The 24,374-nt window shown below is 43.2% G+C and overlaps 1 protein-coding gene across 1 annotated transcript; it reads right to left on the bottom strand.

Moving 5' to 3' along the window:
- Positions 1 to 8,440: 8,440 nt before the first annotated feature.
- LOC118848726 (zinc finger protein 883-like) lies at positions 8,441 to 24,374 on the bottom strand. The gene is made up of 6 exons (XM_036757773.1): positions 24,349 to 24,374; positions 23,974 to 24,103; positions 19,863 to 19,931; positions 12,979 to 13,105; positions 12,242 to 12,337; positions 8,441 to 10,479 (listed from the first exon to the last, which is right to left on the bottom strand). The coding sequence occupies exons 1-6, from the start codon at positions 24,372 to 24,374 to the stop codon at positions 8,999 to 9,001; spliced, it is 1,929 nt and encodes a 642-aa protein (XP_036613668.1). The 3' UTR covers positions 8,441 to 8,998.

Below are 24,374 nucleotides of genomic sequence, written 5' to 3' on the forward strand. Positions count from 1 at the left end.
AGGGGTATATAAACTGACTGTCTTCTGAAACTTGCCTCCCAACCCCAGGTTTCTCTGGAGTGGGCGATGTCCAATTCTAGCGAGACTTGCAAATAAAGCCTTTGTCTTTACCTTGAGAGACCTTTGATTGTTATTTCATTTTTGGGGATTATTATCTCACACACCCCCAATAAAGGTCCGAGTCCTTTTAGGCCACTCAGTCCTCATTTCCTCTCAACTCTATGACACATTTCCACTGAGTGTTGTTCGGGCTCATTCTTCTACTTTCTAGGCCTTCACAGCATTCCTGCTCCCTTCTCCACCCCTAACCTCAGTCTGAAAGAGGGGCCTTGGATTGCATTCTCAGCTGGCTCTCTGAACCCAGCACTTTCCCATTTCTGTCGAGCAGGGCTTGTGATTTCCAAACCAGACGTGATCAGCCAGCTGGAGCAAGGCCAGGCCCCCTGGAACCTTGAGGAAGATGTCCTAAGCTGCACCTGCATGGAGAAGCCAGGTGAGTCGGGGAGAAGCCTGTGGGGATGAGGCCTAACTCACCAAACCTCAGCTGTTTGCGTGGGAATCAGGGAACTCCCTGGGGAGATCCTCTGGGTGCCCTCATAGAAATTACCCAGCACCTCAAACAAGCTGTTTTCCAACATCTTTTCGCTCATAATGTTCTTTCAGTCTTGGGACAAGAGGTGCCCTCTGGAGGGAACAGGCCTTTCCCTTCCTCTTTTCTTTGGAGATAACTTTCCACCAGTTGCCAGGATCCTCCAGTCCACCCTCCCATAGTCTGGAAATAAACTTTCTTCATCCAGCTATTCTCTCCCAGGGTAGGTCAATCTCTCCTAAGTGACTATGGATCTCATCTAGGAGGCTCTTTAATGTTCTAAGACAGCAAACTATGGTTTATATTTTTGTATGGTCCAGTGAGCTAAGCTTTTTTTTTTTTTTTACATTTTACAAATAAAAAGTATTATTTTACTTTAAAATGTAAAAACTGTAAAGCCTTATTTTATTTTGAAATGTAAAAAAATATTCTTAGTTCATGGGCAGTACAAAAATAGGCCATAGGCTGGATTTTACTGTTGTAGGAGATGATTAAAACAAGCTGGAAGACTTAACCATCTATGGAGAATCCTATTTCAACTTGAACTCTGTTGTATCTCTTCCATGACAGTTGAGACCACCTTCGGCAAGGAAATGTGTCCCTGATTTACACATCACCTGATATCACCAAACACTGTGTTAAGATTACTTGCAGACATATCTTTCCAAAAATCACCAATAACTAGGCTGTATCAATGGGAGGCACATTGTTAGAGTAGTCTTTAAAGTGTGGTTTTGTTCTATGAATCAAATGTTTTTTGATCATTAAACCATAATTATAGTAGGATCCTATGTTCTCTAAGTATCTTAGTCAGTTGTTTGATGGTGAAAATGTGATCTGCTGCAGAGTATTGTTTCCTACAGTGATGATCCATTGTTTAATTCTGATGCCTCATCATGTGTGGGAAGGGCTTGCCTTTGGATTCGCAAAGACTCTGAGAGTGAGCTTAAAATTCTGGCAGGGAATCTAAAGAAAGACTGTGAGTAAGGACCCAGTACTTTGTATGTTCTACCATGTCCAACTCTTTGAGACCCAGTTTGGGGTTTTCCTGGCAAGATGCTGGAGTGGTTTGCCATTTCTTTCCCCAAGTCATTTTACAAATGAGGAACGGAGACAAACAGGGTTAAATTAAAAACTCAAAATCTTATGGAAGTGAATGTTGAAAACTAAAAATAAATCAATTGATTATTAAAAAAAACCCAAATTCTTTGGTCACAGCAACCTATAATACTACTAACTTAAATAATACTAATTTAAGTGGTCTTCAATCCTATATTTTCCCTTTCTGTTTCTGCAATGATAATGGCAGAATGGAGGAAAGGGGAAGATGATGCCAAGAATCAATTTTTTAGATAGTTCAAAAGTATTAAATTAACTGTTGGTACTCTGAGTGTGACATCCTTTAATAATGACCTATGAGTGATCATATTACCAGAGGAGCTGAATAGTATTAAGCTTAGCATTCCTACTATAAATGAAGTCATAGCCTAACAGAAAGATGGTTCTATGCTTAGAGAGGTGAATAAAAGGAGTTGGCAGAGTGGGCACTATCATATGTAAAAAGACCAGAAGGACTATCTCCTAGGAATCTGTTCATCTTGTATGGCAGTATTACATGTGTGTGTGTGTGTGAGTGTGCGTGTGTGTACATAATACTGCAATACATTAAGTAATGAATATATATGCAAAGAAAAAGACCATCATTTAAATACTTGTAGCATATGCACCAACATCCACTGAAGAGAATGAAGAGGCACAGAAATTCTATAAAGTACTCAAAAATCCTCTCCAAAATAATTCAACATATCCTTTGATACTCAGTGATTTCAATGAAAACTTGAAAATAGGGGAGAATATTAAGAAAAATGCAGGGAGAGGATTCCAGATGATGGAGTAGGTCAAAAAATATTTGGCTCTCCAAATTTCCTCCACAAAAAAAAAAAGACAGAACATCAGCTCAGGGCAACAGAAATAAACGTGGTGTAGAGCAGTTGTCCTCCTACGAATATTTGAGAAGACCTCAGGAAAGACTCAATCTCCAGGCATGCAGGTTTGGCCTGAGTGAAGTCCAAACCTTTTCAGACCAAGTCTACAGAAACAACAAACAACCCTTAGAGGCCTTTGGGTTGAAAGGAAGTTTCAGCCTTAGAAATTTTTATCTTGCAATGTGGGGGGTCTGATGGCTGAGTAGGAAAAGATTGAAGGACCTTCCACTGTTGAGGGACACCAAGCACAGCTATGGCTGCAGAGAGAAGAAGCTAGCACACACCTGGTGAGTGCAATAGTGAGGTTCAGAGACTCTTGGCTGAGGGCACTTGAAGGACAGCAGAGTTCCTCGTTTCAGTTCTGGAGCAGAGGAGAGTTATAGTTTGCAGCCACCAGAGGGAGTAAGATCATTTGTGGGAAAGTGTGGCTAGGGGCCCTAGGTGTGGCTTAGGCATGGAGAGGAGAGCCCAAGGTTGGGTCCCTAGACAGACCTCAGAAAATAACAGTAAGAAGCACCTGAGGCTTGGGGCTACATTCCCCATACCTCAGGACTACAACTTGATTACACTAATAGCTGCTAAAAATAAAACAAATAAAAGTAAGCAAAGGAGAAAGAACAGAACTATGTTACTATGGGGATAGAGAAGACCTGGGTTCATATTCAGAGGAAGATAACAGAGCTAAAAAAGCCACTCCTTTTTCAATGAAAAATATCAAATGCTCCCAAGCACAAAAAGAGTTCTTGGAAGAACTTAAAAAGGACTTTAAAAATCAAATAAGATGGAGAAAAAAAATAGAAAAAAATAAGAGCAATCCAAGAAAATTATGAAAAGAAATTCAACGAACTGGAAATAGAGAATCAAAAACTTAAGAAAATAATTCCTTGAAAACTGGAATTGGGTAAGGGGAAGCTAATGACATTCTAAGACACCTAGAAATGATAAAACAAAATCAAAAGAATGAAAAAATAGAAGAGGATGTAAATTATCTCATCAGAAAAACAACTGATCTGGAGAACAGATTTAGGAGAAATAATATAAGAATAGTCAGACTACCTGAAAATTACTATAAAAAAAAGAATCTTGATACAATATTACAGGAAACTATCAAGGAAAATTGCCCTGAAGTTCTAGAACAAGAAAGCAAAGTGAAAAAAGAAAAAGACCACAGATCACCACCTAAAAAACTTACAGGAATAGCATAGCCAAGTTTCAAAGCTCCCAGGTTAAGGAGAAAATATTGGAAGAAACAAGAAAAAAAAACAATTTAGATATCATGGAGTTACAATAAAGATTACACAAAACCTAGCAACTACTACCTTGAAGGACCACGGGTCTTAGAATACTATATTCCATAGAATGAAAGAACTGGGGTTAAAATCAAGGGTAATTACCCATCAAAGTTAAGTATAATCCTGAAGGAAAAAAGAAGACATTTAATAAACTCAAAAACTTTCAAGTTTTTGTGACAAAAACACCAGAACTTAAGGAAAAATTCAACATAAAACATCCAAGAGAAATATAAGGTAAACATTAAAGACCAATTATAAGGTACTTAATAAGGTCCAATTGTTTACTTTGAGGTGAAAAATATTAACAGTACTCTTATGAATGTCATCATAACTTGGGTAGTTTGAAAGGCATGTGCTGAGCTGAGTGTGATGGGGTAATTCTAGAAAAATAAAACCGTGTAGGGAGAGATAAAAAGTAGTAATTCTCTCATACAAATGAGGCATTAAGGAAAAACAGATACAGAAGAAGCTAGCATGGGGAGGGCAGGAACCTTACTCTCATCAGGAACAGTTTAAGGAGGGGACAACATATATATCCAGAAGTGTATAAAAGTCTTCTAAATTCAGAAAGAAATAAGAGAACAAGGGGATAAGGTGAGGGGAGAGAATAATGGAGGGACTCTTAGGGGGTTGGTAGGTTAAATAATAGGAGGTCAAGGTAGCAAGTAGAAGTAAAGTAGAGGAGTGAGGAGGGATAGGGTAAATAGAGTGAGGATAGTGAGGAAAAACAGGAAGGAGGAATATATACAAGTAATGGTAGCTTAGAATGTAAATGGGATGAATTTACCCATAAAGTGGAAATGGATAGATTAAAAATTTGAATTCAACAATATGTTGCTTTCAGGAAACATTATTAAAATGATACACACAAAGATAAAATAAAGGGTGAGAACAGAATTTAGTATGTAAAAAAAGCAGGAATAGTAATCATCTCAAAGTTCAACTTAAAATAGATTTAATCAAAGCTGAAAAATAGAGAAACTACACATGATGTGTCAGAAATATTATTCAATATTGTTTTAAAATACCTAGACAGTATAAGATACCTGAGCATATGCATGCCAAAACAGACACAGGAACTACATGAACATAAACATAAAACACTTTTTATATAAACTCAGATCTAAATAAAGTAATATTTATTGTTCATGGGTAGGTAAAGCCAATATAATTTTTAAAATGACAATTTTACCTACATAATTATTTATTCAAGGTCATCCCAATTAAATTACTAAAAAAAAACCCTTAATTTACTGAGGTAGAAAAAAATAATAACAAAGTTCATTTGGAAGAATAAAAAGTTCATTTGGAAGAACTTCAAAGAAACCAGGGGAAAAAGATGTAAAGGAAGTAGAGTCAGCAGTATCAGACTTAAACTATATCATAAGGCAAGAGCATTAAGTGTAAAAAGGATAATTTTGATTATTTTAAATGAAAAATTTCTTGCATAAATAAAACCTATGTAGCCAAGAACAGAAGGAATGTAGAATATGGGGGAGTAGGGAGGAAAATTTTCATAGCCAATCTCTCAGATAGGATGTAGTTGGTTGGCATACTGCTGTGGCATGGGAAATGATGAGCTGGTTGACGCACAAAAACATTGAAAGACTTGGACTTATGCGATCCACCTTCAGAAAAACAGATGATAAGAGATAGTAAAGCATAGGACAGTCTAAATATAGGTGTATCAGTGTATATAGGTGTATGTTTACATACCTATGTGTGTGTGTGTGTGTGTGTGTGTGTGTATATATATATATATATATTTCCATGCTTAATTGCTTAATTGTAGCCTTCTTTAGGGTTGGGGGGGAGGGGAAAAGTAAAAAGTGCACAGCAGAGAACAAAAGAAAACCAACAAGGAAGCAAAGAAAAGCTGGGCAGCTTTGAAAACAATGTGTAGTATTAATTATATAGGTTTCTTTAAAATGGAAATTTATTTTTTATAATGAATCCTCTCATGGTCTGCTGGGTACATGACAATTTTTTTTTCTCATTTTGTAATTAAGTTTAACATAAAAAGTTTACCAAAAAATCACATTATTTTTGGTAAAATGTTTATATCAATAAAAATAAAGTATTGTAGATGGAAGTCAAGAAAAAAGAGAAAAATACAGGAAACATGGATCAAGAATAATAGATGAGGTCAAGATTTGTACACTACGTAGGAGCTTCATGCCTATACATCCTTAATACTTTCTTCCGGTTTAGAACAGGGAGGCATCTGATATGGCAACCACTGAATTACATTACAAAAAAATATATATATATTTTAACAGAGAACTTATTACTGATACAGAAATCATTCCTGAATTTGATATGAATTAGATAGGGATTTCAGCAGCCATCTAATCCAACCCACGGGCAAAGAGGAACTCCTGCTACCATACACTTGACAAGTGTGTCATCTAAAAAAGCAATGCTTAAAATATGGGTCTCGACCATATAGGGTTATGAAAAATTTGGCAACAATAAAAGGTTTCTGAATGTGCAATGACCAAAAATTAATTCAAAATCAAATGTGTGATGAATCCAAGGTGTTTCTGGCAGTGATTGCCCCTGCTGCACTGCAGAACTTCCCTACAGCCTTGGTTCTGAACACAAAGCATGTGCACTTTGCACTGAGCATGTTGTCACATCATGCAATGCCAATGAATGCTGCTGAAACTTGAAAAGGGGTCAAGTGTAAAAAGTTTAAGAAGCTCTGATCTAGATTGTGCTTATAGGAGACCTCCAGTGAGAGCAAGCTCACTACTTGTTAAAGAAGCCAATCTGGATGGCTTGAGTTGTTAGGAAGGCTTTCCAAACATCAAGCCTAAATTTGCCTCTTTGAAGTGTTTGCTTCTTTCTTCTAAGAAAGGCCAAATAAAACTGAAGCTGGTGAAGGTTTTCTGTAAAACTACAGTTGAGGTGAAAAAGGTTTTGCTTACGTCACACCTTCTCTATGCCACTGTAATTTTCCCACTTTGGCCTCTGACACACTTTTGAGGATCTTTTTTCAGTCAGCTAACAAGCATTTATTACTATGTGCCAGGGACTGTGTGCAAAGCCCTGAGGATACAAATACATGCCAAAAAAAAAAAAGGTCTCTGACCACAGGGAGCTTACATTCTAACATAGGAAGATAATATATAGAAGGGAAGGTGAAAAACAAAAGCTGCTAAGTGGGGGGAAGGGAAGGAGATGCCAACTTGGGGGAACTGTGATGAAGTCTAGAGATTGAGGAATGGCTGGTATAGGCCCTTTCCCCAAATGGAAGTCCAATGAGAGACCCAATAGGGACAGTGGCAAAAGTAAATATGGCCAAGGTTAAAAGCTTTGGGGAACAGCCCCCTTAAAGGGCTATGGGACATAAAAATAAGCAGTAAACGGAAAAAAAACCCAACACAAAAAATCTTATGAAAATCTAGTGAGGGCAATGTCTCCGAAGACAAGGAGAGAGTATGCAAAAGGAAGTTAGCAATCAATAGGGTCAGACTTCAGAAGGAAAGGAGTTTTTTGCTTATTGAATACTGTGATTAGGAAGTCCATGATGACTTTTAAGAGAGCAGTTTTAGGTGAATGGTTGCGAAGAAACTGGACTGCAAGGCATTGTAGAGATCGGGGTGGTGATGAGGAATTATAGACAATGTGTATAAGAAAAAATTTTGAGAAGTTTGGAAGTAAAGAGCAGAAGATATATAGGATGTTAACTGCAGAAAATGTATAGCTGCATGAGAATTTGGGATTTGTTTCTGTTTTGGTATTGGGAGAATTGGGGCACGTTTGTGCATAGCTAGAAAACCAGTAAAGATTTTAGTCTTTACTTGAAGACTGAAGATGAAAGACACACACACACACACACAACCGGAGGGAGGTGGGGGGGGGGGGAGAGAAAGAGAAAAAGAGAGAGAGAGAGAGAGAGAGATTGAGAGATTGTGTATGCGCCAGAGAGAGAAAGGAAAGAGACAGAGATCATGAGAGCATGTGTACTGGAATAAGGTTCTGGAATAGTAAGGAAAGGATAAGATCAAGAGCACAGGCCAAGGATTTAGCCTTAGGAAAGTCCACATATTCTTCTGTGATTGGAAGACAGTTTGGAGTGATAGCTATGGGGATTTGGGAGGACTGGGAGTTAAGGGAGTGAACAACTATAAGATTACCATAATTTTCCCAGTAAAGAATGTATTATACTGGCCTTGGTAATCAAGATTTGAGCTATAGATAGAGCTCCAAAAGGAAAAAACCCCTAGTCCTTGGCATACAAGGGGCATGAGTGGCCTTGGCCACGTGTGTTTCCTTACACGTATGCCTTACTCCTATTACACTCCAGGTTGGTGGCCACTCTTCCAACAGTCATTCTGTAGTTTTGTGAGTGTACCCCAGGTTGTAGGAGGGTTTTACAGCTACCGTTCTTACCATTCAGCTTCATAAATACCTTTGCTACAAGCTAACATATATATACACAGACACACACACACACACACATATTGTCTTCATAAGACTTAAGGAGATACCTGTGGTCTTAAGAAGAAAAAGGTTTAGAATAGCCACTGAGAAATGAGATAGGAATTTGCTTCATTTATAGGGATTTCCTTTTATATTCTTTAATATTAAATGAATATGTGCTTTGGCTAAAATCTTGCTCATGCTACTTAAATGCAAAATCATTGCATTCACAAAGTGTCTCTTCAATGATTCCTATCATGTTTGTTTTCAAGAAAGAACTTCCCATATTCATTACATTCAGTTTCCTCTAGTATGAATTCACTCATGTTGATTAAGTAATCAGCTGATCTAGGAAGCCCTTTCCTAATTCCTGAATTTTCTCTCCAGAATTAATTATCTGATGTTTCCTAAGCTCTCCATTTTGGCAAAAGGATTCCCCACATTCGTTACATTCATAAAGTTTCTCTCCAGTATGAACTTTCTGATGTTTGGCAAGAGGTGCTCTACGGTGGAAGGCCTTCCCACATTCTTTACATTTATAAAGTTTCTCTCCAGTGTGAATTCTCTGATGTTGAGTAAGATGCGTGCCTCGGTGGAAGGCTTTCCCACATTCATTACATTTATATGGTTTTTCTCTAGTATGAATTCTCTGATGCTGAGCAAGACATGTTCTTTGGTGGAAAACCTTTCTACACTCTTTACAATTAATAAGATTTCTCTCCAGTATGAATTCTCTGATGTTCTGTAAGTCCTGTTCTCCATCGGAAAGCCTGCCCACATTCTTTACATGTATAAGGTTTCTCTCCAGTATGAATTCTCTGATGTTGAGCAAGTAGTGCTCTCTGACGGAAGGCTTTCCCACATTCTTTACATGTATAAGGTTTCTCTCCAGTATGAATCCTCTGATGTTCAGTAAGGGCTGTGCTCCACCAAAAGGCCTTCCCACATTCATCACAATTATAAGGTTTCTCTCCAGTGTGAACTCTCTGATGTTGACCAAGTGCTGCTCTCTGACGGAAGGCTTTCCCACATTCCTTACACGTATAAGGTTTTTCTCCAGTATGAATCCTCTGATGTTCAGTAAGGCCTGTGCTCCACCGAAAGGCCTTCCCGCATTCATTACAATTATAAGGTTTTTCTCCAGTGTGAATTCTCTGGTGTTGAATAAGACTTCTTCTCTGGTGAAAGGTCTTCCCACATTCTTTACATAGAAAAGGTTTCTCTCCAGTATGAACTCTCTCATGTTCATTAAGTTCTGTGATCCACCGGAAGGCCTTTCCACATATGTTACATTCATAAGGTTTTTCTCCAGTATGAACTCTCTGATGACGAGTAAGTTCTGAGCTCCACCGGAAGGCCATTTCACATGACTTACATTCATAAGGTTTCTCTCCTGTATGGACTCTCTGATGTTCGAGAAGGCGTATTCTCTGCCGGAAGGCCTGTCCACATTCATTACATTTATAAGGTTTCTCTCCATTATGAATTTTTTGATGTTCAGTAAGTCCTGTCTTCCGGCTGAATGCCTTTCCACATTCATTACATTCATATGGTTTCTCTCCAGTGTGAATTCTCTGATGTCGAGTAAGTCCTGTCTTTTGACTAAAGACCTTTCCACATACATTACATTCATTAGGCTTCTTTGCAGTAGAAATTCTTTGATGTTGAATAGGGTTCATGCTATTGGGCAAAGCCTTCTTACATTCATCACCTCCAAATGGTTTCACTCCATTTACTCCACTGTCATTAAGGTCTGAATTATAACTAAAGAATTTCTCACATTCATTAAACTTAGAAAACATCTTCTTTGAGTAGACGCTATTACATGTATTCAAGTGTGAATAGAATCTACAATTCTTTTTGTGAACATCGCACTGATGAAGGTTCTTTTCAACAGATACTCTATGTTGGGGGAAAAGGATTGGTCCTAGATAGAAGCCTCTATTATATTTATTATATACATGTCCTGTCCCTTTTGGGGGAGCTTTCTTTGGGGAGTTTTCAATTTGCCTTGACTGTTTCTCCTTACTTCCCTGCTCCTTTTCTAAGTTGGCATTATATTCCCAGGCTTCTTCAAAGGTAGAAAGAAAGAGACTACTCCTTGCATGTTTTTCTTGCCAAGATTCTTCCATAGAGATGTCCATCTTTGGAGCTGACTCTATGGTTTCAGGTCTAGTATCCCAATCTGAAAGAAAATTTTAATAAAGTAAATATCTTCTGTTTCTTTTGCCTAACACCTGGGCCTGTGTTCTCTCTCCTCCATTAAACAAAACTGTCATCAAACTTATATTCTGCTTTATGTTTGTTTAGTCAATTACATTTTATAAAAATAATTATCCTTAAAACAACCTTGTGAAATAGCTACATTTTCCAAATGAAGCAAGCTGAATCCCATAATCTACCTATTTTCCTAACTTCCCTATTTCTGTCAAGGCTACCTCTGTCCTTCAAATTACCAAGATGCCCAACCTGAGTGTCATCCAGACACCTCACTCTCCCTCTAATCATTTGTGAAGTTTTGTTGATTCTACCCCCACATACATCTCTCCACTGATATGGCTGCTATTCTAGTTTGGAGATGGCCTTAATTAGTCTCAATTCAACCAGTCTCTCTCATCTTCCTTCCATACACTCCAAGCTACCAGAGTGATATTTCTTTTTTTTTTTATAATTAAGATTTTTTATTTTTAGTTTACAACACTCAGTTCCACATAACTTTGAGTTCCAGATTTTCTGCCCCCACCCCCATCCCTCCCCAAGTCTGTATGGAATCTGATCTATCTTCTACATATAACTTCACATTGAACTTATTTACACAAAAGTCAAACTGTAAAGAAGAATTATGACCAATGGAATGAATCATGAGAAAGAAGAAACCAAACCAAAAAAAAAAACCAAAACCAACAAAAAGCAAAAACGAAAGAGGAAAAAAAAAGGAGAGCAAACAGAGTGCCTCAATCTGCATTCAGACTCCATAGTTCTTTCTCTGGATGTAGATAGCTCTCTCCATCACGAGTCCTTTGGAGTTGTCTTTGCACCTTGTATTGCTGAGAAGAGCGAAATCTATCAGGATTAGTCATCACAGAATCCATATATCTGTGGTTGTGTATAATATTCTCCTGGTTCCACTACCCTCGTTCAGCATTATATTGCGTAGGTTTTTCCAGGTTATTATGAAGTCTGTATCATCCCCATATCTTATAAGACAGTATTCCATTACCTTCATATACCACAACTTGTTCAGCCATTCCCCAATTGATGGGCATCCCCTCGATTTCCAATTCTTTGCTACTACAAAAACAGAGTGATATTTCTTAAGCACAAGTCAGACCATTTCATTCCCCTGCTCAAAAAATTCCTGGAGTTTTCTTTAATTCTCTAAAATCACATCCAAGTTACTCTGTTTGGCACTTAAGCCCTTAGTATTTCACACATTATGTGGAATATAAACCTTTAAAATGTTTATTAAGAAACTGACCAGAGGGTGTCATGTAAGCCAACAGGATACCGTTGTCACAGACAATACACACAAAATGTGTAGTTTGTGTTAAGACACACATTAAAAAAAGGATATTCAATGAATAAGGATGGGAAGGAGAATGGCTGTTGAGGAAGGGGTGATAAATTAAGCTGGAAAAGAGCAAGCTAACACTTCCTAAAACACTCTTCACATCTGAGAATGGAGGGCTGTATGGGGTAGGGGTGTGTGTGTGCTCGCGCGCGCACATGTGCACAGCCACGTGTGCATGGGGGTGCTGGTGTCAGAAAGTCTTTCATTTCAGTGCAGATAAGCCAAACCAGCTCACCAGGGACAGCCACTGCTCATCTTCCCAGGCAGAGGGAGTTTGGAAAGAGACCTCCCTGGCCAACATTCTCAGCCTTCTCTCCACCTCAATGATTAGCTGTGGTGTTGCTGGTAATGACTGACTGGGGTCTCATTCACTTACCTGGGTAGGGAGCTCTTGGCATATCACCCTCTGGCATCCAAGGTACTTTCCCTTGCTCCAACTGGTAAATCACATGTGGTTTGGAAACTGCCAGCCCTATCAGTGGAAAGAGGAAATGCGTTAAGTTACACTCAGGATGTGACCAGCATCTCTTTGGAGACAAAAGGCTAGTTTAGCAAGGCCTAGCCCTAGACAAGGACACGAGGACCTTGTAAGGTAAGATGTCCTTAACTAGGAGGGAAAGGACATAGCCTCAGATGAAAGAGGCATTTCATATCATCTTGGAGCTGTCAGATCAGAGTGAGAGGCAGGAGCCCAAGCTGCCACCCGCCAAATACCTTCACAAGTTTCCCATCCTGCATTCACAAAAGAATGAACCATATCTGTTTTCTGCAAGATGAGAAATACCCTTCACTAGAGAAGCATACAGCATGTAATGGGGTGCCAGAGTGCATACAGTGTTGGGCCTGAAGTCAGGAAAATCTGAGTTCTAATCCAGCCTCAGATACTTACTACCTGTGTGACCCTGAAGAAGTTGCTTCCATCTGCTTGCCTCAGTTCCCTCATCTGTAAAAGTAGGGATAACAGCCCCTATCTCCCAGCGTTAAATGAGATAATATTTGTAACGTGCTTTGAACACTTATACAAATAGTGCTGTATAAATGGTAGCTATTAATGATGGAAGCAAAATACCTCCAATGGGAAGAATATGAAACAAAGGGGGATGCTGCTCTTACCTAGGCAGACCAGATGCCTGTAGTTCTCCAGCATGACATCCCTGTACAGCGCTTTCTGAAAAGAGTGCAGGTGCTCCCACTCCTCTGGGGTGAATTCCACGGCCACATCCTTGAATGTCACCGATTCCTGAAATACCAAATATATTTCTGCATACTTGGGTTCCCTGTTTCATACAGACATGGGAGGATAGGTGCAGTTGGTTTTTAACAGAATAACTCAATCTAATATATAGAAGGACCGTCAGAAGCCACCAAGTCCAACCCAAATCAAAGAATCCCCCATAGTGGGGCTGCAGCCTCAGCATGAGGCCCTCCGTGGAGGACATCCGCAAAGCTGCCTACTCTACTTCCAGAAAGCTCCAGTTTTTAGGAATTTTATTCTTACATTGAACCTAAGCTCACTCTTGTTGCTAGTTCTGTCTGTAGGGACCAAACATTACAAGTCTAATCCTTCTTCCATGTGCTATTGTTTCTCAGTCATATCTGACTCCTCGTGACTCCATTTGGGAGTTTCTTGACAAAGATACGAGAGCAGTTTGTCATTTCCTTCACCAGCTCATTTTACAGATGAGGAAACTGAGGCAAACAGGGTTAAGTGATTTGCCCAGGGTCGCACAGCTAGGAAGTATCTGAGGCTGGATTTGAATTCAGATTCCAAAGCCAGTGTTCTACTTACCGTACCACCTAGCTGCCCCTTTCATATGACAGCCATTTAAATACCTGGAGATTGTTATCTTCCCTTCTCCAGAACTAAAAAACCCCAGCTCCTCCAAATGACCTTTTAACCTCACACCACCCTGGCTGCCTTCTTCTGGGCCTGTTCCACTTTAATAACTCTTTGTGATGACTACGTACTTCTCAGACATGAGCAGGGCAGCCGGTTGTGAAATCCTATTTCTCCTTCCAGTCTGAAGGCAGAAGAGGACAGGCGGCTTTTCTTACTGTCACACTGCGTGCTTTACTCCTCTTCATCTTAAAGTTCTCTGAGACTCCTATTTCCTTAGGATCTGTGTCTCACTACATCTTCTCTAACCTATCCTAGTGAAGGTAATTTCTGGAAGCCAAATGTAGAACTTCATCATCGTCCTGATTTGCTGATTTAGAGAAAATTATCAAAATTCACCTGGAGAAAAAAGGTCAAGCATCCCGAGGGAAATAATGGAAAAAGTAGGAATGTGGGGTGCCTTGCCACCCTCTGGGTACGAGGACTGTCCTCTCATCTGGCGATATACCCTGTCTGCCTCAGGAGAAGGAAATGGCCAATCTGACCCACCCTTAGTTTCACTCTCAACACCAGGGGATCCTTTCATCCACTCCATAGGTGCGGTCAAGATGCGAACTCCTTGAGAGCGTGGGTAATCTTGCTTTGCTACGTGTACATCTGGTATTTAGCAAATGGTGAATGTATTATAAGTGTTTCACTCCTTCCTTCCCTTCTTCATTTAATCCGCAAAATTATTCTGAACCTCTGAGTTGTATAGTGTTTAATAAAACCCAAGCCAATGACTGGGTTAGGTTTCCTTAACTGACAAAAATGGTTGGCAAAACTGGAAAGTAATTTGGCAGAAATAAGATTTAGACCAACACCTCACACCACCTGGGCTCCGAATGAATACAAAACCTAAATACAGAAAGTCGTGTCATAAATAAATTAGAGGAAAAGAGAGACAATTTTCATGATTATAGGTGGGGGACAATTTTTAACTAAGGAACAGAGATGATCATAGAAGTCAAAGTGAATAATTTTTGAAGTTTTGAATAAGCAAAATAAATGCGTCAGAAGGTAAATGGTTAACTGCAGAAAAATCTTTTTAACAAAGAATCTTGGCTCTATTGATTAACATTTATTTTATTTTTTTATTTTATCTTTTTGAGGGGGGAAGGCAAGGCTATTGGGGTTAAGTGACTTGCCCAAGGTCACATAGCTAGTAAGTGTGTCAACTGTCTGGATTTGAGGCTAGATTTGAACTAAGGTCCTCCTGACTCCAGGGCCGGTGCTCTACTCGCTGCACCACCTAGCTACCCCCTGATAAACATTTATTAAGCACCTATTATATGCCTGCTATTAGCACAGGGGATACATAATGAGACAAAAGACAGTCCCAGTCCTCCAGGACCTGACAATCTAGTGGAGGAGACAACATGCAAACAAATACATAGAAACTGACCTATATACAGGATAAATAGGAAATAATTAAGAAAGGGAAAGCACTGGAGTTAAGAGGGGTTGGGAAATCTTCCTGTAGAATGTGGGATTTTAGCTGGGACTTAGAGGAAGCCAGAGAGGTCGGGGATCAGAGCAGAGGAGGCACAGCATCCCAGGCATGGGAATTGCCAGGGACAATGTCCAGAGCTGAGAAATGGAGGGTCATGTCCACACAACATCCAGGAGGCCGGTGTCACTGGAGCAGAGAGTACATGTGGGGAAGGAATATGGTGTAAAAAGACTGGAAAGGTGGGAGGGAGTGAGGTTTTGAAGGGCTTTGATGCCAAACAGAGCAATCTGTATTTGCTCAAAGAGGCAAGACAGAGGGAGGGAGGGTGAGATTATCAGACCTGTGCTTCAGTGAACTCTCTTTGGTGGCTGAGTGGATGATGGACTGGAGTGGGGAGAGACCTAAGGCAGGCAGACAGCTCCTCCCCACCCACCAGAAGCTACTGCAACAGTCCAGGTGTGAGGCGATGAGGGCCTGCACCAAGGTGGGGCAGTGTCAGAGGAGGAGGCGTATCCAAGAGATGCTCCAGGGGTGAAGGTGTGACAGGCCTTGGCAGCAGCCTGGGCATGAGGGGGGGCATGAAAGACAACGAGGAGTCGAGAATGACTCTGAGGTTGGAAACCTGAGGGAATGGGAGGATGGTGTTGCCCTCATCAGTAATAGGGAAGATGGGAGGGAGAAAGGGTTTGGGGAAAACATAATGGATTCCACTCTGAACATGCTGACTTGGAGATGCCTACTGGACATATGGTTAAAGATGTCTGAAAGTCACCTGGAGGTGAGTAGAGAGCGTGGAACAGGGAAGGCAGACTTGAGAATCATCAGCATATAGATGGCCATTAAATCTATGAGAACTGAGGAGACCACCCAGAGAAGTGGTATAGGGGGAGAGAAGAGGAGAAGACAAGACAAGAGAAACCAGAACAGAACCATGAGGGACACCTAGTTAGAGGGTGTGATCTAGAGGAGGGTCTGGTGAAGGAGAAAGAGAAGGAGCGATCTGAGAGGGAGGAGGAGAACCAGGAGAAAGAGAGGGTGTCCTGGAAACCTAGAGAGAAGAGATAATCCAAGAGAAGAGAGTGATCCATAGGGTCAAAGGCAGCAGAGAGGTCGAGGAGGATGCAGATGGAGAAAAGGTCACTGGATTTGGCAACTAAGTGATCACCAGTCACTCTGAAGAGAGCAGTTTTGGTGGAATGATGAGGTCAGAAGCTGGTCTATAAGGGGTGAAGAGGAGAGAAAGGGGAGGCCCCTAGTGTACATGCCTCCTCTAGGTGTTCAGCCACAAAGGGCAGAAGAGGCAAGATGACAGTGGGAATGAGAAGATCAAGTGAGCATTTTTTCACGACGGGGGACATGGCCAAGTTTGTAGCCAGTAGAGAATGACCCAGTAGAGAGGAAGAGATTGAAAATTAGTGAAAGGGGGGATGACAGAGAGAGGGAACAACCTGTTGGAAGAGACAGGATAGGATGAGGTCATCTAAACAAAGACAAGGCTTGGCCTTGGTGAGGAGTGAGACTACTTCATCCTGTGAGATGGGTGAAGGAGGTGGCAGAGGGGACCTGAGGGATAGAAGATGAAGCTCCCAGTGAATGGCCCCAATTTTTTTCTGTGATGCTCTCAAGGTTCTCCGCTGAGAGGGTTGGGAAAGAGGTGGCCACAGGAGGTTAAGGAAGGATGAGAAGGTTTGAAAGAGCCATGGTAGAGAACGAGAGAGTGAGGTGATAAGGGAGGTAAAGTAGGACTGCTGAGCAGCAGTAAGGGCCCAGCTGTCACTGTATAACACACATTGGTAGAGGACCCAGTCACAACGGCTGTATGATTTTCTCCACCTTCATTCAGCGGGTGTGTAGGCATAAAGACAAGAGATGGTGGGAGTGGTGTAGGCTGAGGCTTGGCTGGGCATAATCCATGATATAAGGGGGTGAGGGATTCAAGAAAGAAGATGGTAGGGGGCTGAATTGGCTCACTAAGGGGTGAAGATAGAGAGAAGAGGGAAGAGTTTCCAGTGCAGGGCAGATGGCCTGGGGCAGAACTGAGGGGTCAAGGGGCTGGAGGTCATGAGGAGGTCAAGAGTAGGCAAAGGGAGAGGTGAAAAATTCCAGAGCCAGAGCATCTGGGTTAAAATTCTGCCTCTCATGCTCACGGTGTGACCATGAACCAGTCACTTGGCCTGCCACTGCTAGATCGGTGGTCCTCTCCTCCTCTGGTGAAAAGTCTGATATTCAGGTTGTAAGAGGGCATTGATATGAAAAGAGATACAAAAGAACAGGAGCCATTCCTCAACAGACAAAGATATGAACACGCAATTATGAAATGAAGAAATATGAGATGACAACAACCCACAGGAAAGTCTCCAAGGATCTGTTGGTAGGCACTGCTCTGCCAGTCCTACTTCCCATGACACAGAGACAATTAACAACCAGCAGTCAAGAGGACTTTTATTTAATGAGCAGCCTCCTTCCCTAGCTTTCACAGGGCACAGAGAAGACTTTGGGTCCAACTCCCTTCATGGCTGTTAAATTTTTTTCTGTTTCTGTTAATACATCTCATGGCTGGTAACAGTGAAGTTTCTTAATGCCAATCAATTCAGTGTTGGACACGAAGGGAAAAAAGAAAACCTGACTGAAGAGATGTCCCCAGTTCTTCCAAGGTGGGGGCTTGAGCTAAGCAGAGAGAGTTTCGTACTTTTAGTAATCTGCGAGGTCATTCCAGAACATACCTGTGGATTGCCTTTTGAACTCAGAGAGATAAAGAATTAATTAGGTGGCAGCAGGCTAAGGGTAGAGGGTCCAGTGGGTATTTGTCTTTGAGGCCATTTGAGAGGTACTGCTCACACAATGCATCATACATGTGTCCTTAACAAGGCTTGGTACACAAACTGCCATAAGACGCCTGGAAATTGAGTAAGAGGCAACAAACAATTTTATTTCCTGGAGAGACAAAACAATAAAAGGCAAGACCACCTTTTAAACATAAACTCTTTTTAAAAAATCCTAGTGAAGGCACGGAAAAAGACTACCACATAAAACAGAGAGAAGCTATAGAGAGAAAGCAGGTTTACAGAAAGCTTGGAGACTGTTCCAACAAAGGCAAGACACTGGGAGGGAGGTGGGGATGGATCTAGAGGTGGAGTTTGGGAAAGAGATGATGAACTGGGTACCTAGGCATGATGGGGCAGGGAGAGTAATTTCACCTATTCAGCTGTTTGCTAGAGGACTTCTCTCTGTAAAAGGCAGAGAAGCCAATAACTTCTTCATTTGCCTAAATGATAATTTCATCCTCAGAAAGGTGCAAGTACCAACAAGGGGGATTCTGTTCTCTACACAAATCTCCACACCTTCAAGGAACCACTGAGGCAGAATGGATGGGAGCCTGGGGAGGCAGGACCAATTCCCTCCTGGGTTTGTGACAGAAGAGAGAAGAGGGAGGCAGAGCCCCAGGCTTCTGCCTGGCTCAGACCACACCAGCAGTACCATGAGTGTTTCTGGGCACCACTTAGCAAGATGATGACACACTGAACGACGTTCTGGGACAGACCACCGAAAGGGGAATGCCTGAGAGCACAAGTTGTACAAAGATCAGCTGAAGGAATCGAGATGTTCAGGTGAGAGAAGACTTGGGGAGTGGAGCATTTAAAAGGCTGTCCCAAGGAAAAGGGATCAGACTCACTGTTTGGCCCCATGGAGCTGAACTTGCATTGATAGGTGGAAGTCACAAAAGGGCAAGGTGAGGAATGACAGAAAGAAAAGCTTCCTAATAACGCTACCTCCCCAAGAGGAATGGGCTCCCTCCATTACGTCTTCCAGCACAGCCATCGTCATCATTATTCAGTGTGCTGGGGTTGGGGTCCTTTTTTGGCTACAGCTGCTTAGGTCCCATCCAATTCCCAACCATCTCTAAACCATGCCACCTGGCCTCTCCCTATCTTCCTCAAACCCTTCTCCCTGGAGCCATGGGCTCTATACCAGGGGAATCCGGCCTTATCTTGCCCACACACAGGCCTCCACATGCTTTCTGAGCTATTTACACACATCCTATACCCCTCTTTCTTTTACCCTCCCCCCTCCTGGTATTGTCTCTCCCTATTCAGATATAAGCTCCTTGAGGGTGGGGACTGTCCTGTTTACATTTGCGTCTTCAGCATTTGGTTCAATGCCTGGCGCCTAGTAGGTTTAGTAAATGCCTTGTCATTCTTTGATCCTGTGAACGTAAGGAATTTAGAAAAAATGAATGAACTTATGAAGAGTGAAGAAAGCAGAATACACAGAATAATGACAATACGCTCTAAGAACATAATGGAAAACAACACTAAGAGACTTCAGAATTCAGGCTAACTGATGCAAAACCAGGATTCCAGGAGACAAAGGATGAAGTTGATGCTTCTCCTCTCCCCAGAGAGGACGGCGCACACCGGCAGGCTCACCCGAGGCTCTGACAGCTGGGGCTTAATGGACTCTCTTTATTAGAATGAAAGGTGGGGGGTGGAGGGAAAGGGAGATGCTGAGAAGTGACAGTGATATTCAAATAATTTTTTAAGAAGGAAACACAATAAAACATGGGGAGTTGGATTAAATCTATGATTCTCTGAAAGAGCAAGCTTACTGGATATAGGAGATGGAAAAGACCCAAGATGTCATTTAAGGAAAAAGGAAACTCTCACGTACTTGGTGATCCCTGGAGGGCAGGAGCACAGGAGCCATTGTGTCACCTTGCAGACTTCTCAGAAGTTGGAGCTAAGGAGAAAAAGGAGACCGTGAGCAGGACTGGTCCTTCCATGAGGTGTCTACACCGCAGACCTAGAAGTGCCCACACACCAAGCTGTTGAGGTGCACATCAGAGGGAGCTCGGGAGCCGCTCCCAGGATTCAGTTCAATAACAACTGAATTAATAAGCATCTAGTTTGTCCAAGGCCCTGCTCCGGGCACTGAGGAAATAAGGACGGAAACGAACCAGTTCCTGGTTTCAAGAAGCTCGCGTTTTGGTGGGCAATCCAACGTGCACAAAGTAGGCACCAGACAGCCTGCGCAGGGAGGGAGTACTGACCACTGGGGGTGGCTGCACAGGAGGGGGTGCCTGACGTTTTGGTGGCCAATCCAACGTGCACAAAGTAGGCACCAGACAGCCTGCGCAGGGAGGGAGTACTGACCACTGGGGGTGGCTGCACAGGAGGGGGTGCCTGAGAGGCAAAGGTCAAAGGGAATTCTAGGCCCCAGGGCTGTGGGCACTTTTGGGAATGCCTGGAGACAGAAGGCCATGGAACATCTAGTTTGTTAGTTCCTTTTTTGGATGTGTGAGGTAATCAGGGTGAAGTGACAGGGTCACCCAAGGGTCTGAGGACAGATTTGGACTCAGGTCCTCCTGACTCCAGGACTGGTGCTCTATCCACTGTGCCATCGAGCTGCCCAAAGGTCTAGTTCAGGAAGAGGGAGCAGCTTGGATCTGAAATTGGTGGGAAGGTCTCTCTGTGTATGTCATAGTTATGGAAAGAAAACCCCCACTAAGTCACAACTGACAACACCTGGCTACACTTAGATCAGTAATGAGTAAAGATGGGAATCAAGTCTGCATAGCCTGGGCAGCCAAAGGGAGATAAGCCTTCTACAACGGGCAGTCACTGGTGCTTTGCTGGTCACTGGTGAGTAGGGGAGGGACACTCCCACTTGGCCCTCAGGGAGGTGATTTTAGAAGATGGGCAGGGGAGGGTATGGAAGAGGAGCAGAGGAGCAGGTGGAAACAGTGCAGAATAACATGGGATGAGAGGCTCAACACAGGCCATGGCAATGTGGAGAGAGGACAGGGGAGGGACCCTTCCCCAGGCACCACCTGAGTACACACCAGGGGATGCCAGTCCTCCCCATCCCCACCTACATGCCCACCCACTGCCAAGTCTCAATTCTAATGCTCAGCAGCTCCCTTTCTACCTAGAGAAGTCCCACCCTACTTCATATTTCATCACTTCTTGTGGACACTGCAATCACCTGATTTCCCTTGGTCAATCTCTCTCCCTCTCTACTCCATGCTCCAAACAACTGCCACAGTGACCTTTCTAAATCACATCATTCCTGTCTAAAAACATTCTGGTGGTTCCTTCTGGGAACAAATCTCCTCTGTCCTTACCTGTGCTTCACAGAATCTGGAGCTTCCTTCAAAGCTCGGCCACCTCCTACAAGGGGTCTTTAGTGACCCCTTCCCCTCTCTCTTCCAAATATCTCTTACTTTTAGAAAAATAAATGAATGTATTTAATAGTGAGATGAGGTCTTCCTAACTTCCTAGCTTGCCCAGTCTAAAAGTACAGTGGCCACTCCCAGGGCCCATCACCAAACTGAATGGCACAGAAGCTTTAACATGCTCCATTTCTCTGGCTGGGCTGGCTCAACCCTCCTGGGGCAGCTCAGTGGCCCTCTACACCCAGGGGCTCACCACACCAACACTGGACTTCATGTAGACACCCCCATCTGCTATAGCACTCTGGCAGCTCAGAACTCCCAAACTCAAGGGATCCACCAGCTTCAGCCTCCCCAAGTGGACAATCACATCCAGTGTCTTTCTATGAACTATTTTGAGTCTGGGCACCTAGGAGCCAGGTGGTACAGTGGCTAGAGCACAGGGTCTGGAGTCAGGAAGACCTGAGTTCAGCCTCAGATGCTTCCTAGCTGTATGACTATGGGCAAGTCATTTAATCCTGTTTGCCTCAGTTTCCTCATCTGTAAATTGAGCTGTAGAAAGAAATGGCAAACCACTCCAGCATCTTGGCCAAGAAAACCCCAAATGGGGTCACAAAGAATTACACACAACTGAACAACAATTCTGAGTTTACTGATGTGTCTACATGTTGCTTCCTTTGCTAGAATGTAAACTTGATGGCAGGGACTGTTTGAGTTTTGTCTTTTGCCTTCAGCATATTGGCTGTGCTTAGTGCTTCATAAATGACTGTTTTTCTGGAAAGAAATGTGAAAAGAGAGGCAGAGAGCCATCTCTAAATCTATGCTCCTAAGATTGGTTATTGATTGGTCATACAGGGAAGGGATTAGGAAAGGCCACAGATGATTTTAAGGTTTGGAACTTATCGGAAGATGGTAGTGTGCTTAGTAGAAAAAGTCATGTTTCTAGAAAAAGAGTTTATAGGAGAGGAGATAATGACTTCCTTCTTGTTTGGAAAGGGAGACTGAGAAAGGGAAGGGGGAATGCGTAAGAGAAAGGAGGGACAAGAGAAAAATGAGTAGAAGAGATCAAAAACCCAGAATCTAAGAGATGGAAAGGGCTCCAGAGGGTCTCTGGAGAATATAGAAAAAGGGAGGAAAGGGAGAGAAGAGGGGCAGATGAAGATAGGAGGTCAAGGACATGACAAGGCGAACAGGAGGGAAACAGTCAATGGGGTCAGGTGAAGGGGATGACTAACAGGTTAGGACTAGACTAGAGGAAAGATTATGAAGAGGAGGAAGACTAGAGAAGGAGGGGCTAAGGCAGGTAGAGAGAGAAGTGAATAAGAGGCTGGAGAGGATAGATGGGAAGATGAGGCTGGAGGAGGAAGAGAACAACCGGACAAAGGACAGGGGGAGATGGGAGAGGACAAAGAGAAGAGAATGGAAGGGGGCGAAAAGAATGCGTGGAAGAGGAAACGAGGGGGACAAGGAAGAAGGGGAGAAAAGGAAGAAAGGGAGAGGACAGAGGAGAAGAAGAAAGGATAGACCAGAGCACTGAGCTCCAGGTACGAGGAATGCAACTGGAACGATCATCAACTCTTCACTTGGATCCAGAAACTCAAGTCTAACGTACAAGCAGGCAGGGTGGGGGTGGCGGCGGCTGGTAAACCCTAGTTTTTAAAATCTTCTGCGCAGGTTTTTATTTACTTTTAGAATACTGTGAGTCAAAGGCATTAGTCAAAAAAGCTGGGAGACTCAACCTGGTGACACTGGCTCACCTCAAGGACCAGCTAAAACCCCACCTTCCAGGGCTCCCCTTTCTGCCGGCCCCTGGCTCCATCTTGTTCGTCCACAGGTGTTTGCCTGCTGTCTTCCCGTTGGGCTGTAAGCTCCCGAGGAGCGGGGGCTGTCTGGCATCTCTTTCTCTAGCACTGAAAACACTGCTATGCACACAGCTGGCACTTGATAAATGCTTCATTCATTCTCTATCTTGCTTCTTCACAGGTTTTTGCCTGCTGTCTTCCCGTTGGGCTGTAAGCTCCCGAGGAGCGGAGGCTGTCTGGCATCTCTTTCTCTAGCACTGAAAACACTGCTATGCACACAGCTGGCACTTGATAAATGCTTCATTCATTCTCTATCTTGCTTCTTCACAGGTTTTTGCCTGCTGTCTCTCCCATTAGACTGAGCGCTCCTCCAGGGCAGGAACTGACTCTTGCCTTTCTTAGTATCCCCAGCGCTTAGCCCAGTACCCGGTACGCAGTAGGCGATTAATAAGTAGAAGGAAGTCTGGGGAAGAGGGGCGCCGTGTCACGGCAGGAGTCTTCAGGTCCCTGAAGAACTGCCTCGTGGCGCCGGGGTCAGTCCCCTTCCCACGCGTCACTTACAAAAGAGCCCTGGTAACTGTCAGTGGTGACGTCCGGACATGGTCGGGAGAGAAGGTGAGAGCGTGGGACGGCGACCACTTCTGATTGGATAAGGCGTTTGGCCCGCCCCCTCACCGGCCAATGGGAGTGGCGATCAGCCAAGGGCCGCGGGCACGCCACCCGCCTTTCCTCCCCACCCCCCCACATCGCCCCATGTACCAAGAGAAAGACCGGGAAACATGGCGCCCGAGGCCGTGCCTGGACCTACCTCGCTCTCCAGCGGGGTCAGCCCTTGGTCCGTCCCGGAGCCCGCCCCACGGAGGGGCCGGAGAACAATCCGGGTAGTCGAGAGCGGTGTAAGATCCGGAAGTGGCTGACTTCCGGTGCCAACAAGGTGGCTGGGGAAGGAACTTATGTAAAACGGAAGGGGGCGGGGCCGGGAATTAATCACTTCCTTCTAGCCGGCAAAGCCTTCTGGGAAACCTAGTTCCCTGGCTCCAGATTTGTGAGCATGCGCATTGGAGGCAAAGTCCCCAGGGATGGGGAAACCATGTATTGCATCCTCGACGTGGGCCTGAAGGGCTTTCCCCCTGACCTTGCTCATGGCTCCTTTTTCCTCTCTACCTCACTAAGCCCCTTTTGCCCCAGACACGGCTCCAGCGCGGCCAT

Source organism: Trichosurus vulpecula, chromosome 1 (assembly GCF_011100635.1).
Source record: "Trichosurus vulpecula isolate mTriVul1 chromosome 1, mTriVul1.pri, whole genome shotgun sequence".
In the NCBI taxonomy this organism is placed as follows: Eukaryota; Metazoa; Chordata; class Mammalia; order Diprotodontia; family Phalangeridae; genus Trichosurus; species Trichosurus vulpecula.